At 41.0% G+C, this 17,975-nt stretch overlaps 1 protein-coding gene across 3 annotated transcripts in view; it reads left to right on the top strand.

The window, feature by feature from the left end:
* Window positions 1-17,975, top strand: part of LOC146579388 (uncharacterized) — a 41,166-nt gene that overhangs the window by 23,089 nt on the left and 102 nt on the right. For 2 of the 3 annotated variants that reach the window (XM_085269213.1, XM_085269212.1), the window contains exons 2-4: window positions 6,483-6,916; window positions 8,942-9,202; window positions 16,429-17,975. The exon at window positions 16,429-17,975 is cut by the window's right edge and continues 102 nt beyond it. In XM_085269213.1, coding sequence (XP_085125339.1) covers window positions 6,610-6,916; window positions 8,942-9,202; window positions 16,429-17,819 — 1,959 coding nt within the window. In that variant the 5' untranslated portion in view covers window positions 6,483-6,609 and the 3' untranslated portion in view covers window positions 17,820-17,975. Of the gene's footprint in view, window positions 1-2,984; window positions 3,056-6,482; window positions 6,917-8,941; window positions 9,203-16,428 lie in introns of all 3 variants that reach the window. The other variant, XM_085269211.1, reaches the window with a different exon arrangement.

Here is a 17,975-nt window from a genome sequence, read left to right on the forward strand (position 1 = left end):
TCTTTGTGATATGAACACATGTGAAACAAATGATCATTTAGCCATTTATTTTTAGCTCAAAATGACAACATTAACACAGTAAAACAGGTCTCTTTCTTAAACAGAAGCCTGTCATGCTTAACTTTTGAGAATATAAGTAAATCTTTCTTTAAAAGAACTCTGTCCTACTTAACTTAAAATTATATAAATTAATAGAAAGCAATAGAACGAAAAATATTCTTGTAACAGTGCACATTTAGTGCATTTAGTACAATTGGCTTCAGCTGAGGTATTATTTCAGCTTTTCTAATGCTAATCAGCTGCTCCTGTTTGTAAACCCGCTTGTTCCCATGATTAAGCATCTTAACTCATCATCATTATTCATCTATGTATTACTTTTATGTATTAGTGATCTATTTGTTGTAATCATCTATCCTTGCAGTCGTTTATTACACAAAATAAATTATATTATCACACTTCTGGCCACATAGCGCTGATATTCATTGCACATGCCCATATTAACTTTTTCCAGCCAGGTGTTTTCCTTTTCCCATTCTTCCCTTTCTCTGAGGGGAACAAACATTGCTGCTCTAATGCTGGGCAGACACTGTGCGGTTTTAGGCCCATTTTGAGACGATTTTTGAGTCGTGCGACTGATTTGGTGATCGGACCGATTTTGGCCTTCATCGTGCGTCGTGTAGTATACGTGGGGTAACGAGAAGCGATTAACACCTCACGACCAGCTCCCGATCATCAATCGCTCGTGACGTGTCACCGCAGCCGCTCACACTGCTCACTCGCAAACACGTAAACGCCGTGAAAAAGACGGAGCAGCACGGCTGTGCAGCGTGTGATCTGGACACAAGCGATGGAGGCACAACTTGTAGAACTTTGGAAAGCTCATCCGAGCCTTTTCGATGTGGCATCACAAAATGATCACGACCACAACAACCGTGAAAATAGTTGGATTTACATTGCTGCTCAATCACAGCTGCCTGATCATGTTTTTCATTAGCAATTTAGCAAAGTTGATGGTGGTGGTGTGTCTGTGTGAGTGAGAGACAGAGAGGGAGAGAGAGCGACAGATTTTCTGTTATAACCTTCATTTTATGGAGGCACAGTGTGAGCACTCAGGTCGCATCAGAGCATCGGGCGGTATAGTGTGAGACCTGCATCGTGACCTACCAACTTCTAACCCCTGCGAGTCAATCGTGCAGTTTGAAAATCGCACAGTGTCTGTCCAGCTTTAGGTGTACTGTCGTCCGAGACTTGCACCGCAGTGTCGGCGTTTGTTTCCCTGTTGGCCATGCTTCTTGTTGTGGTCATCTGTTGTCTTCCGGTATTTTCTCCGCAAGCGACCTTTCCTCGACCAATGAGATGAGCGGTAATCTGAATTGTCATACTCGAATTGTCATAAGTGTGCTGTCAGCTCATTGGTCACAAAGCAGGAGAGGGTCTGGGAATTATGTTTTCAAACAAAGCGTTAATTCCATAAACATTTATAGACTACTTTTGATTCTCACTGTATTACGGGACAAAGTGCGTCCCTTATTAGCTCAATACGGGACGTGTACTTTTGTTTCGAAATACGGGACGATTCCGTATTTTAAGGGACGGTTGGCAACCCTACATGCAACATAAATTTACAACATAAATTAACAAAAACTAACTATCTAACTATCTAAGGAAGATTCAGCTACAACAGCGATAAATACGCCTGTAGGGAGATGAAGAGTGCTATAATACTGAGAAACGGATCTCTGATGAGTGTTTGTAGGGATGTGGTTCAGCAAGATAAACGCCCTCTGCAATACGTCTGTAGAGACCCCTCTGCAAGTCATTTCCTTCAGTCATCAGTCCTGACAATCATGCTGAACGAAGCTTATGACCTTCAGAAGACCGAGTGCCAACTGAAATGAGCACATTTGCAGTAAATATATGAAAATGATTATAACCGCGTATTTTAATAGAAGGAATCAAACATTTTCAATCCCAACAAGACCTAAGTGCTTGAGATGAAGCAGGCACGTGCAGGGGGGGGCTGGAGGGGCTGGAGCACCCGCCCCTTTCCTGATGGGTGCCCAAAGTGCCCTTTTGTTGAGGCAACTTTTAAAAAATGTTTTACAGCGCTTTTCCTGCCTTTCTGGGGGGATTATATTTCACTAAAAAACGATCTAATATGCATGTCCACATAATTATGCATTATATATTATAATATTTTAAAAAACACACGCTGTATTTTAAAGAACATACATTAAGAAGCAGATTATATTAGATTTATATTTTAAATAAGACAAAATTTGGATTTTACAGCAGTAAAATGATTGTATCTCTACAGTTTAAAAATGTAATAAGCTTTGCCCCTGCACAGAGTGGATAGTGAAACAAATGGAATCATCATAATGACATTATTTCATATTTATTACTTCCTCCTCCTCATTGCTTTATTATTGTAGCTCTAGTAATAAATAATAATGTAAGGATTCTGGATCAGCACCATGATGCCCATAGTATATACAGTATTCTGAAGAAGGTCTAAAATGTCACTGTGTGTGCGTGCATGTGTGTGTTTTATGTATATGGGTTTTTTTTTAATTATTACTCAGGATATAACATTGTCCAGAAATGCCTGGTAAGGACATGAGGAGGAAACAGTAGGAGCTGTGTGAGGCTACTAAAGGCAGGGCTATAACATTTTTCTGTCATCATTTTATTATAGATTAAGTGCAAGAGTTGTTAGGTGTGGATAATTAGATTATAGTTTATTGCAATAGCAAGTTGTGCCTTGTTCTCACATAGCAAGTGGAGAGTGATATATGAAAAGATGGGATGGAAGGAAGAAGAGAAGCAAAGAGTGAATCACAGGCAGAGCCTAAATTATTTCTCACAGTTTTTTGTTGCCTTATGGTTCCAAGCGCTGTCACCAATCTTTGCATTTTGTTATTATCTCATGACACTTGTTTAATCAGCTACCATCTCTCCTATGGACTTTTTAATGTCTACAGTCTCAGATCAACACAGCCCTGCCCTCCAGCCCTATCAGCAGCAGGAGCAGCAGCAACATTGTACCCATCAGGTAAAACATCGGCTACGTTTGCTTTGCCTCGTCGCCACCTCACAACAGTGATATAGTATGATTCAGGATTTTAATGAATCGATATCACGTTATCCAAGCTAGAATCTATCGATAAATCGGTAATCAAAACCCACCCCTAGTTTCAACAAGTCAGAGATATACTGGGGAACTTCACCGTGTAGAGCTCTAAAAGTTACTACTAATTTTTTTTTAAATGAACCCTAAAATGCACTGGCAGCCAATGAAGAGAAACCAAAACTCGAGTAATATGTGACCTCTTGTTTGTGCCAGTTAAAAGTCTTGCTGCAGCATTCTGTACAGACTGAAAGCAATCCAAAGCTGATTTGTTAAAGACTATTACAGCAATCCGAATGAGAAGAAATAAAAGCATGAATAATCACTCAAGTTCTGCCTTTGACAACAGTAGTTTGAGTTTATAAATGTTTTTTAGATGATATAAACAGTTCAGAAACAGTAGTTTGGAGTGTTTCTCAAGTGACTTTGAACTGTCAAATATGACACCCAGGTTTCTGTGGCTCGATTGAACTGAAAGATATAAACAACTGATATGCTGAAAAAATGATATTTCAAATGATATTTCCGAAAACATGTAATCAGGAGCAATAATTAAAGTTTCTGTTTTATCTGTATTTAACTGGAGGAAATAGTCATTTAACGATTGTTTGATTTCTGACAGACAGTTATTTAAACAAGACAATTTATAAAGCTCAGAAGCTTTGAAAGAACAGTATAACCGAATACCATCAGCATAAAGATGATACAAAATAATATTGTAACATCTGATAATTTGGCCTAGAGTGAATATATATATATATATATATATATATATATATATATATATATATATATATATATATATATATATATATATATATATATATATATATATATATATATATATATATATATATATATATATATAAAGCAAAAACAGAATCGGACCTAAAACAGATCCTTGAGGTACCCCAGAAGGCAGAACTGATGTTTTAGACAGCACTTGATTCATACAGACCAGGGGTCCCCAAGCCCAGCCCACGAGGGCCGGTATCCCTACTGGTTTTAGCTCTCACCCTGGGTCAACACACCTGAATCAAATGATTAGCTCATTACCAGGCCTCTGGAGAACTTCAAGATATGTTGAGAAGGTAATTTATCCATTTAAATCAGCTGTGATGGATCAAGGACACATCTAAAACCTGCAAGGACACCGGCCCTCGTGGACTGGGATTGGGGACCCCTGCTACAGACAGTAAAAGATCTCACAGATGGATACGGCATAAGCTATTTTAAAACAACACCAAGCCATGGAGGGCTTTAAAAACAAATACTAAAATTTGTCTGAGGCTGAGATTACAGGATTGTTGGGCTTCATTTCTGTACTGAACAGTGATTTTAAGATTAGCTAGTAAATAACAATTAGCTAATGTTGTTCATGAGACTAAGGTCATCTCACTTTGGCAATGTAACTATAATATGACCAATATTAAAGTTATTATTATATTAATTATTATTAGTAATTACAGCAATGAACTTGAACTCAGTGTCAAATACTGAGCTCCAGTAAAGATTCAAGTTGCAGTCATTTATATTTCCTAAATCTTCACTCGAAGACAGGTTCCTTTGACAGTGTATATATAGATGTATCATATACAAGAGACAAATATTGTTCTTTTAATATGTTGGCATTACTAAATTTGGCTTAATGCTTACATATTTGTGTAAAAAGAAAATGTACGAGCTGTGATAACGGTTTCTGATAGAATGAAGAGTAGACTGATATATGAAATATTCCTTTATTGGGTGAGAAAATCAGACCATGTCATAACTGCTTTAAGTCATACAGAACAGATATCAGAGCCTTAAACAGGCTGACTTCTGCTAAATGGGTCAAACTGGGCAGAAAGTACGCAAACACATAACATCCTTATAGAATATGATGTAACACTATAGATCAACTTACCTCAGAATATATAAAGCATATAAACAATTACAGCAATATGATGCAACAAACACAGCAGTGCTACTGATCCAAAATACTCAAAGCTTCATAGAACTGAAACAAACATTTATTTTTAGCTCCATTCTGCTGCTGATACATACTTTAGGTTTCTGAATGTTAAACTTGTTGCTGCCTTTCATAGTGTGTAACTTGAAGGCCCTGAGTACTTTCTCCCACACTGCAAACAATGGGAGGATAAAATTATTTGAACATTACCTAATAAGACTGATTCAGGACAGACAATTAGTTATGTTAAACTTTTCTAGCAGTCCTTCACAAACAGGGAACAGTCTGTCTATTCTCTCCATCTGTCAGCTACTGCTGGCTCTTCCTCGTCCTCTTCCTCACACACTGCTGAGTTTGTCCTGGTGGATCATCAGGGGTGCAAAGCCTCACAGATGATGTGCAGCAGTGGGTCCCTCAGTCTGTCCTCACTCTGGACACTTGCAGTTGTCACACATGGAAATCAAATGTGTGATAAGCTGCAGGATTCAAACACAAGTGTAACTTACAAATACATGTTCATACTTTTATTCCACAATCAGAGAGAAAGAAAAAGAGAGAGAGTGCAGGACAGATAGATGAATAAAGCACCTTTCTTTTAGCTTAACAAGTGAACCATCAAAACAAAAGAAGTGACATAAAAGTTAGTACTTAATTTTAAAAGTTTACTCTTTGGCTGTCCCATTTGAGCTGTCCACCATTTTTTCGAAAATTATCCACAACCATCGCCAGGCTATGAATCCTGGGATAGGTTGAGCCACCAAAGAACCTAACCCATCCTTGAAATCCATGAAAAAAGAGGATGCATTTGTGGGCCGCATTGGGAGCAGCCTTTGAACAAGGACAGCCTTTGTCACCTGGCTGTGGCATAATCGGCCTCCAAAGGATGCGGCCTATGAATTGGGACACAGCTTTTGACTTATCTTGGACTTTATTTCATTTAGACACACAGTCAGAAATGTTTTGAGATTATTTAAAAATGATATTGTGCTCATAAATATATTATTTGTTATAAATATTGATTAGTGTGTAATTAAATCGTCTAGTAAATTGATGCGTTCTCATAAACGTGTTGAATGAATCCAGTGTGCATTTTAAAGACAATAGTAAACTAGTTAAAAACCCATCGTATTGTTGGGGAGAGAATGAAAACAGATGAAGCTGATTTTTAGATACTAACAGTCTCTTCTCTGGGGATCAGAGTGGGTTTCATGAAGAAAGAGGGACGATGGATAGTTTGTTATATTTGGAATCAGAAATCAGGAAAGCTCAAACAAATAAGGAAATGATGATAGCAGTCTTCTTTAATACGAGTAAATGGATGATTGTTCTATCGAATTATAAAATTGATGAAAGAATATAATTATCCTTGTTTTTCCTGCTATTCTCCTGTCCACACTCCAGTCCAGTAGGCGGGATTAATGCACCTGTAAGCTGATTTGTCAAACGCCATCAGGCCCCGAAGAAGAACGGAGGAGGACAGCACTACTGTGGTAGAGGAGCGGTGTGTGTGCAGACATGGCTGCTGTTGATGAAGCGGACTGAACTTGGAGGAGAGACACAAACTGAAGTATTGATCCCATCACATCAGTGTGGATCTGATACCAACGTCTGGATCGCTTCATCGATGCTTGTATCGATCCGCTCAGCCCCAGTTGAAGCAGCGATGAGTTCAGCTCAGTATCTGAGAGAGTTCATCAAGAAGAGACTAACTGCTGTTTGTGAAGAAATCTTCTCAGAGGTTCAAAAAACCATCGTCCAGTATGAGGAGGAGATCAACCGTCAGCACAGACTGCTGGATATCAGCCGGAAACCCGACAGAAACTCACACATCATAGGTATGGACATGTTTTTAACTCTGTGCTGTTCAAGCTCAGATTCTTCAGTGTGACTGACTTTACTAGAAGATGTTAAACTGGGTATTTATCAGTGCTGTGGGTCAGTGTCCAGTGATGGACTATGTTGGACTGGTGCAGGTCCATGGTCACTGATAGATTCGTTTTTAAAACATTTTAATTGATTTATTTATTAAACTTTTTTTTCTCTAACATATTCCAGTGTTGAGTACATCAGGTGTGTGTTGGATCCTCTGTAAACACTGAGACTGTGCAGTAAAGATCTAGTTAGATGTCAGCAGAAAACACATTTAACAAGTTGTTAACAGACTTCTCTGCAGTTGAAGTGAAGCTTCATTTAAAGAAGGATTTCAGACACTGATGTTTTCATGGTGTCACCCTGCAGTTTACTTTGGTGAACTTTGTGTCTTTGCTCACAGTGAGGAGCTTCAATGCTAACATGTTAGCATGTAGCTATGAGTGTGCACAACTATTTCCCTGAGCTGTTGTGTGTGTGTGTTGTGAGAATAGATTATTGTAGTATTAGGGATTTAGTTGTATTAACCATAGTAAAGCATTATATTAATTATTTATTTAAGTAGGTCATAGGTCAAGCTACTAAACATTCACACATAGAGCACACACACAGAATTGGGAGAATAGGTCAGAGGTGTAGGTGAGAAGCAGAGGCGACGGCAAGCTGCCTTTGGTGGGATAAGGTGTTGGTAAGCCAAAGCCAGGAGAACATAGTGTGTGAAGAAGTGGGCAGCAAGGACACGAGATAGGGAGGCAGGAGATAGAGGCATTAGCAGGCACATAGTTTTGAGAGACAAAGGTTGTTGATAATATCTGTGCTGTTGGGACTGCCCCAGCAGATTTTGATGTTGGAGGCTGAGCTGTGAACATCCCCATGTACATGTAATAAAATTAATTGATTATTTATTTTGAGAAAAAAACAGGAATGGAATATTACACTGTTTCATAATACCTTGTAGAGAAAGAATGTGAATGCTTAGGTTTTATGACTGTTACGACCCCCTCTGCTAGGCGTCAGGGAGGGAGTAACATACACGAGCCCCCCAACACAAAACTGAGTAAAGCAAAAGGTTTTATTTACAAACTTTAAACAGAAAACCGACAGGGCTGTGGAACAGACCACTGGGCAGACAATTATTACATAAAGAAAGAACAGTCACGAGTAAAAGTTAAAGGGTAACTAAGGCAGGCTGGCCGCACACAAAATAAAAGCTAGGGTTTTAACTAAGGCAAGCCAGCTTCACAAAATCCTACTCACAGCCAGCTAGCAGCTCAAAACTCTAATCAGGCTAAGTTTAAAGCATGCACCAAGATTCGACAAAGTTCAGCAATATGAACAAGTTCAACAAAGATTGACGAGGGAGGCACGAAGGGCAAACTGCATGTTCAGTCCTAAGCAGCAGCCACTGAGTGAAGGACCTCCAGCCTTTTGTAGCCACAGGTGGGTACGATCAGCCACTGATTGCCTCTTGGAGCATCACGGGATCCCGGGGCAGCCAATCGTCCGTGTGGTCTGGCACACTTCATTCTGCATAAGAGAGGGTTGGCACGGGTCTCCCAGTAACCAATCACACACACGAGTCCTGGAACACATTGATTTACCTAGAGGAAGGCGGGGCCACCTGAGGCCGGAGGCCGTAACAATGACTCGGTGGGGGTTGAGGCTATAAGAGTGTGTGTAACTGTCAGACACTTCGAGATCTGCAGCACCCCTCCCATGCACATCTCCCGTCCGTATTGCTCAAAGAGTCGGTATGGAATGAAGAGAATTGTATTGATTAAATAGATTGTTGATTGAGCATTAAAACACAAAGTGTTGTTCTTCCTTTAGCCCGGAGATCAAAGAATTGGGTTTTTAAAAGTGTGTGGCTCATAATGGGTCATATGACAGGCTGATCACCATTTGTTCAGGTTTTGATTCATGCTTTTAAAAATTAGTTTTTCTATCAACACATTAGTGATTATTGTTCTTGTGTTTCTTTGTTCCTCAAGACCTCCCACAACAACATGACTGTGAGGAAGAGGAGGGTCTGGATGAGCAGCAGGTCTGTAACCAGGAGAGGAACTCCAGTCTGGACCAGGAGGACCAGCCTCCACAGATTAAAGAGGAACAGGAGGAGCTCTGCAGCATTCAGGAGGGAGAGCAGCTTGGACTGAAGCAGGAGACTGAAGGCATTATCGTCTGGACTGATGAAGAGCAGCTCAGACTGATGGAGACCATCCGGAAACCTGTGATAAAGTTACACAGAATAGGTATGTAAAACTGTGATTTTTAAAAATAAATAAATAAATTTTAATAACAGTGATTATGTCTCATGGGCAGCACAGTGGAACAGTGGTTAGTACTGTTGCCCCACAGCAACAAGGTCCTGAGTTTGACCTGAAGTGACCTGTCCAAGACGAACCCTGCCTCTCCCTATGGTAGCTGGGATTGGCTTCAGCACCCTCACTATACCATAAGGACATAGTAAATGGTAAATGGCCTGTATTTGTATAGCGCTTTACTTAGTCCCTAAGGACGCCAAAGCGCTTTACACTACATCCAGTCATCCACCCATTCACACACTGGTGATGGCAGCTACATTGTAGCCACAGCTGCTCTGGGGCGCACTGACAGAGGTGAGGCTGCCGGACACTGGCGCCACTGGGCCCTCTGACCACCACCAGTAGGCAACAGGTGAAGTGTCTTGCCCAAGGACACAACGACAGAGACTGTCCAAGCTGGGGCTCGAACCGTCAAAGTTGCATTTGTTTTTAGAGGCACAGGAAGAATTGAAGGTCCCAAAGTAATTAGCAACATGAATGAATTTCTTCAGCCTGATATTTGGTTTTCATTTACATAAACACATTTCCACCATTAACTCATGCAAAAAGGTGAAAATTTATGCATGTGTGTTTAGAAGGTTTCAGGAAATCTGAGCTGGCAGCAATCACTTCAGAGTGTCGGGTCAGAACACTTGCAAATGTTTGGATATGAGAGGAACAAACAGGCAGAATCCAGGAATAAAGTTGTCATTCTTTACATTTCAAGTTGAGAATGTGGCCACAGCAGGGCAAGAGTGTGTGCGTGTGTGGTTTCTGTCGACAAAGCATAATGATACAAACCAATTAGAACTCAAATTACATACAATACATTATATAACTAAATAAACATATTACTTCAGCCAGGACAATGTGAAACATGAGTTTTCACCCACTGCTCAGACAAAATCTACACAGAAAAACAAAGACAACAACACAAGTTTCATTTTGTTTTGTTATCAGTTTAAGTTAAAGAATAACATGTTTCCTCTGCAGCATGGAAATCTTTAGATGTGTACAGTTTACAGGTCTGGGTAAGTATGAATAAATATTCCTATTCTGTTTTGGAAAATATGGAATTCAGAGTTTCTAAACTGAAATTTATCAGACAAGAAGAGATTTCTCATGGTATTTCAAGCACAGCCAAAACATTTACGTATAAGAGAGCTCTGCCCCAGCATGCCTTCTTATAATTGTAGCCAATCCAGACATCCACATTCATTTAACAAAAAACAACAACATCTATGTATTTCATATATCACAGATATTCACATATGAAGCTGAAATTTGAAATTTTCTTATGAAAGTGTCAGAACTTATGTTCTTAGGCCTGTGGCCCAGTGTTTTGATTTTGCATTATTGTTTATTAGTCTGTTTTCTTCTTGGTTCTTGTTTACTAGTGTTTTGGTTTTTGTTCAGTATTTCTTAGCTTGTGGATTCCTTTGCCCCTCATGTCACTCTGGTCGCTGTACTGTGTACTGTGTTAGTATTGTGTCTCTGAGTTCAGTCTGTGGATTTCCTGCTTTACTTGTCTCATGTTAATGTAATCTGCTTTACAGTGGCTTGCAAAAGTATTCGGTCCCCTTGAACTTTTCCACATTTTGTCACATTACAGCCACAAACATGAATCAATTTTATTGGAATTCCACGTGAAAGACCAACACAAAGTGGTGTACACGTGAGAAGTGGAACCAAAATCATACATGATTCCAAACATTTTTTACAAATAACTGAAAAGTGGGGTGTGCGTAATTATTCAGCCCCCTCTGGTCTGAGCAGTCAGTTGCCCATAGACATTGCCTGATGAGTGCTAATGACTAAATAGAGTGCACCTGTGTGTAATCTAATGTCAGTACAAATACAGCTGCTCTGTGACGGCCTCAGAGGTTGTCTAAGAGAATATTGGGAGCAACAACACCATAAAGTCCAAAGAACACAGCAGACAGGTCAGGGATAAAGTTATTGAGAAATGTAAAGCAGGCTTAGGCTACAAAAAGATTGCCCAAGCCTTTCTGTCTCTTGGCTCTCGGTGAAGGCGGTCGCACTTTTTCTCTTCTCCTCCTTCCCCTTATCTTCCCTGCTTAGCCTCTTGTGTCCTTGTCTTGTCTCATGTGCATTACTTTCCCTGGAACAGTCTCTCACTGTCGTTCTCTAAAACCTAAAAGAGAATTATGGATTTGATCAACTGGTCTCTGAATGCTATTGACACCCTCTTCTCAACGAGAAGTCTGGGCTCGGGAGAGCCTGAGTGCCCTGGAGGGACTTTCCCTGCCGGATACACGATGGACGGGTGGCAGACCTGGAGGATCTTGTGCCTGGCGGGAATGTCTATCGAGGACGCTGAAGATATCTACCTATTCGGAACCATGATAACAGGGTTCTTGCTGATCGGAGCTGGCTTGGCCCTGACCTATCGGAGAAATAAGAGAGCGGAACCAGCTGTTCAAACCCCCCCCAAGGCTGACCGCTGGAATTGAAGCGACGGGACGAGGCGCGACCTCTCACACCGAACGTAGCATGGTTAACACCTTGGAGACGCTTACAGCTGCCGTGAAGGCTCAAACTAACACCATTGAGCATATGATGGGATACATCAGAGAGGGGCCTGCTCATATTGACACCCTTGAGCGAAAGTTGGAACACATCGCAGAACGGCTCACTGCAGCTGTGGGGTCTCAGAATCAAAAGAATGACAACACCACGGAACAGAAGTTTGATACCATCATGGGGAGGCTCGCGGCTCTCCAACGGGAGATCGAGAGACCAGTGTCAGAGTGCTAAATTCGGAGCTGCAAAGCTCTCCAGAAATATGAAAAAGAGAAATTTGTAAAGGAGAAATCAACAATATTCAACATATGGACACCACGGCGCCAGCTGCTCAGGCCCGAGGCTGGAGCCCACCAAAACAACTCCCTGATAACGACTGTGTGATGACTATTCTTCCCATCCCATGCAAGGCCACCTGGGTTGGCTGGCAGACTGTTTACTTAGCCTGATAGGGCGAAGGACACTGTCTCAGCTGAACTCTGGACACGCACACACATACACTTACACTGATAAGCACGCACTCATCCCCCTCCCTTTCCAAACGCCTTCGATGCTTGTTTCCTGCGGGGGAAGACTGCGGGTCTGCGTGCCGCGCTGAAATGGTAGCGCTGTATAGGACGACTGCTGTGTTCCTTCGGATTACCCCCCACCCCCCTATCCACCCCTGTGGCTAGTCACGTGCTCTAATGCTGTGATGTGGACATTAATGTGCTCTCTGTGAAGAGGAGTTTTTTTTTGTTTCCTGTTCTCATGCTGTCCTCCCATAGGTGCCCAGCGTGAGAAGAGGTCTCTTTTTTTCCTCTTGTACTTTTTCCCATTGTTGTGTAATTTTTCAGTGTTTTCTCTGCAACGCTGCCGATCTCCGACTGTATTCCCATGTGATGTCCTTGTTGTGTGTGTAAGTCGGGGGGGGGGGGGGTCCTATTCCTCTGCGGGGCAACCTGCATATGGCCAATAAAGCATTCATTCAATTCAATTCAACATCCCACGGAGCACTGTTCAAGCGATCATTCAGAAATGGAAGGAGTATGGCACAACTGTAAACCTACCAAGACAAGGCCGTCCACCTAAACTCACAGGCCGAACAAGGAGAGCGCTGATCAGAAGAGCAGCCAAGAGGCCCATGGTGACTCTGGACGAGCTGCAGAGATCTACAGCTCAGGTGGGGGAATCTGTCCATAGGACAACTATTAGTCGTGCACTGCACAAAGTTGGCCTTTATGGAAGAGTGGCAAGAAGAAAGTTGTTAACAGAAAACCATAAGAAGTCCCGTTTGCAGTTTGCCACAAGCCATGTGGGGGACACAGCAAACATGTGGAAGAAGGTGCTCTGGTCAGATGAGACCAAAATGGAACTTTTTGGCCAAAAAGCAAAACGCTATGTGTGACGGAAAACTAACATTGCACATCACTCTGAACACACCATCCCCACTGTCAAATATGGTGGTGGCAGCATCATGCTCTGGGAGTGCTTCTCTTCAGCAGGGACAGCGAAGCTGGTCAGAGTTGATGGGAAAATAGATGGAGCCAAATACAGGGCAATCTTGGAAGAAAACCTCTTGGAGCAAAAGACTTGAGACTGGGGCCGAGGTTCACCTTCCAGCAGGACAACGACCCTAAACATAAAGCCAGGGCAACAATGGAATGGTTTAAAACAAAACGCATCCATGTGTTAGAATGGCCCAGTCAAAGTCCAGATCTAAATCCAATCGAGAGTCTGTGGCAAGATCTTAAAACTGCTGTTCACAAACGCTGTCCATCTGACTGAGCTGGAGCTGTTTTGCAAAGAAGAATGGGCAAGGATTTCAGTCTGTAGATGTGCAAAGCTGGTAGAGACAGACCCTAAAATAGCGGTCCCCAACCTTTTTTGCGCCACGGACCGATTTATGCCTGACAATATTTTCACGGACCGGCCTTTAAGGTGTAGCGGATAAATACAACAAAATAAAACTAGTACCGGTACCGAAAAAAAGAAGTTTTATTCATAACACACGTGAAAAGACCCAGGAAAACCGAGTTAACGATAAAAACGATAACAAAATAACGCTGAAAATGATAAAAACCCTGAAAACCATACATTTCACACCTGAGCCTCAACTCTCGCGGCCCGGTACCAAACGATTCACGGACTGGTACCGGTCCGAGGCCCGTGGGTTGGGGACCACTGCCCTAAAACACTGGCAGCTATAATTGCAGCAAAAGGTAGTTCTACAAAGTATTGACTCAGGGGGCTGAATAATTACGCACACCCCACTTTTCAGTTATTTATTTGTAAAAAATGTTTGGAATCATGTATGATTTTCGTTCCATTTCTCACTTCTCCTCTTCCTTGTCTTGTCTTGCCTAATAAGTTCCAGCTGTGTGTCCACCTGTTCCTCTTTTCCTCATGTTCCTGCCAGTGTGTTTTAATCTCCTGTCAGTTGGTAATTGTTGTCGCATTGTTAACATTGGTTCACCTTTTTCTTATGCTGTGTGTTCTGTCTGCCTGCAAAAGTTTATGATTGTATATTCAGTTTTCTTATGTTGGAGTTGAGCATTAACCCTTTAAGACCTACCATAGAACCAAGTCTGCCAGAGCTTATATTATATTTTTACATGCTGTAGTGCCATTTTTAGGAGCATTTCAAGTTGATATACATCAATACAACCATTATAGCCTAAATCTTAATAATATGTATGCATTAAGTGTATAGTACTTACATAAATTGCAAAACAGTGCAATAAACTACAAAAAAATTGAAAATTGTTTTTGTTTTTTTAACATATATTTCTAGTTAGAGAAATTTAAGAGGCTTATCCCTCAAAATTGTAAATACAAAAAAGTTGCACAAAATAGTTTCCTACCACAGGAAATTTATTTTAAGTGTCTTCATAATTTTATTTTTGAAATACACCAATTTTCATATACTGCAGGAAAAATGCAAATAAATATTATAATGCAAATTTGCAAAATAACAGCATATGCAGGACAGCATATTTCCAGCAGTGCAATATGAGTCCTAAGCATCCCAGAAACGACACAGAAAGTCATAAAGTCAAATATAACTTTAAAAAACATCAGTATAGGCTCATAAGGCCCCGATGGTAAAAAAACTACATTTCCGCAAAATGACTTCACTTCCGGTTTCGGGCAGGTCATGGTGGACATCAGGGCTGCCACGATTAGGTCGACTATCAAAATCGTCGATGACTAATTTAATAGTCGACGCGTCGTTTGAAGCTTTGTAAGATCCCAAAAGACGCAGGAATAAGTAGCAGGATTTAAGAGTGTAATAACGGAGCTGTGTCCCAAAATTCATAGCACAGCCCAGCTCAGTTTCCAACAATGGCGGCAGCTAGTTAGTTTTAATATTACGCTTATTATTCTTTCTGGGTCACAAAATAAACATTTAACATATTTTCAGGCGAGAATGTAGCTGTGTTTACCTCAAATATCTGCTCAGTTTATCAAGACACCGCATATTTTCAAAAGCGCTCCGATGTTTTCGGAGACGTCTGTTACCCACTAGCTCGATAGCTAGCCAGGGGCAAGGCTCACTAGAGCTGTGAGAGCACCGGACTCCCGGCAAATCGTTTTCAAACCCACCGCCGTCTTTCGCTACTCATTTTAAACATATATAAGTCACTTAGATAACTTAAAAATGTTATTGTTTGGCTTTTTTAGTATTTTATTTGTTCCTGAGTAAATCGGTTTGGCTGAGATTAAAGTTATAGTTTTTACACAGCTGAATAAATGTCAAGCAGACAGCTGATTATCAGAAGTGTGAGATGCTGGAGAATTTACTCCGGTGTCCTGTTATATTTTAGATAGCAAGGAGTTTATTAAACTTCACCGAAACAATCTGCAAATTTCATTAAAATTTAATAAACTATCATCTTGTCTTTATTTTTAGTTAGCACATACCTTAAACACTTAAAGCTGTAAGCTAATGATAGTTATATATGAGCAGATGCTGCTGGTGCAATAAGCTGTACGTTTTACGTTCAATGGATGATGATCTGATTAGTCGACTAATCGCAAAAATAATCGGTGACTAGTCGACTATCAAAATAATCGTTTGTGGCAGCCCTAGTGGACATGCGATAGTTCACGCTGATGGATGTAGGAAGTGTTATGAACAGCTGATCGGCAAAGTGTGTTTCGGGAATATTTTGTTTTTGTTCCTGCAAGCGCTTTTTATGCAGTTTTTGCAAAGCTATATGTGGAAGGAACTGTGACTTAGGACAAGCTGATGGCATAAGATGTAAGTACAAATTCTCCGGTTTCGTATGCAAAAAAAATTGTTGCGCTAGCTCACGTGGTTGCAGTGCTACCGGGATTTTAAAATAGTTACGCAAAACAGAGCGTGCCCGCTCCAACCGGCTTTAAAGGGTTAAAGCTGTTTTGACTCTACGTTTGCCTCTATGAGTTCTGCGTTTGGGTCCTCGTCTCCTGCCTGCACACAGCACACACCATGACAGAACTAAACATTTCCATCAGTGCCTTAATAATTTTTCACATTTGTACACTTTAAATTTTAGTGGTATGTGTGAGCAACATGCTTACTATGTAGAGATCTGCTTATGGTTCAGACCAGTAAACATTTTCGCAAATGTTTGTTTTGCTATCATTTTTCTTCCTTGTGCCTTCAGATGTCCTACACCAACATGCTATTGAGGAAGAAGAGGCTCTTACAGAACAGCGGGTCTTTAACCAGGAGAGGAACTCTAGTCTGGACCAGGAGGACCCAGAGCCTCCACAGATTAAAGAGGAACAGGAGGAACTGTGCAGCAGTCAGGAGGGAGAGCAGCTTGGACTGAAGCAGGAGAGTGATACCTTCATGAAGACTCCTACTTATGAGGAAAGTCACCACAGTGAACCAGAACCAAACAGTGAGCAGCTCCTTTCTCACAGCTCTCCTGAAGCAGAGAGCAGATATCATGAAGAAAATGGGCATGTGGACTCTGGATCTACTAGAAATGCAGAGCTGAAGAAGAGACATCACAGTCAGAGAGTAGACAACAGTCCTGTGTCAGTGAGTCAAAGTAGAACTGACACAAAGAACAAGTCTGTACAATGTGACGTGTGTGGAAAAAGTTTACAGAATAAATACAAAATGACTACACATCTAAGAGTTCACACAGGTGAGAAGCCGTATTCTTGTAACACCTGTGGGAAAAGATTTACTACCTCATCAACATTAAAAACACACATGAGAATTCATGCTGGCGAGAAACCGTATTCTTGTAATGCCTGTGGGAAAAGATTTATTCAGAAGTCACAACTGGAAAGTCATATAAGAATTCACACAGGTGAGAAACCATATCCTTGTACCACCTGTGGTAAAAGATTCGCTCTTCCAGCAGCATGCAAAACACACATGAGAATTCACACAGGTGAGAACTTGTATTCTTGTAGGACCTGTGGAAAAAGATTTGCTAGCCCATCAGCGTTCAAAAAACACATGAGAATTCACGCTGGTGAGATGCCGTATTCATGTAGCACCTGTGGGAAAAGATTTGCTGCATCATCAGTGTTCAAAAAACACACAAGAATTCACACAGTTGAGAAGCTGTATTCCTGTGGCTTCTGTGGAAAAAGATTTGCTGTCTCCTCAGCATTAAAAACACACATGAGAATTCACACTGGTGAGAAACCGTATTCTTGTAATGCCTGTGGGAAAAGATTTATTCAGAAGTCACAACTGGAAAGTCATATAAGAATTCACACAGGTGAGAAACCATATCTTTGTACCACCTGTGGTCAAAGATTTGCTCACGCATCAGCATGCAAAAGACACATGAGAATTCACACAGGTGAGAAGCCGTATTCTTGTAACACCTGTGGGAAAAGATTTATTCAGAAATCACATTTGAACTGTCATGTAAGAATTCACACAGGTGAGAAACCGTATCCTTGTAGCATCTGTGGGGAAAGGTTTGTCCAGAGGATAAAATTAAAGAAGCACATGAGAATTCATGCGCGTTCAAATGTTCATACTAAGAAAATGCGGGACAGCTGTGAGTCATCGCTAAACACGTGAGTGAAAAGATGATCCATATTCAGGCCATTATTTTTCTGTCTAGAGCAGTAAAGAACTCTCAGCATTGTTTGTTCAGTTTATTTTATTAATTGTATCAGGGAAACTCTGATCTTATATTTCATGAAGCTTTAAATTCTGTATGCTCCTGTTCTGTTG

Source organism: Mchenga conophoros, linkage group LG3, assembly GCF_057382185.1.
Source record: "Mchenga conophoros isolate Kocher_MC1m ecotype Shallow Benthic linkage group LG3, M_conophoros_male_GT1.1, whole genome shotgun sequence".
In the NCBI taxonomy this organism is placed as follows: Eukaryota; Metazoa; Chordata; class Actinopteri; order Cichliformes; family Cichlidae; genus Mchenga; species Mchenga conophoros.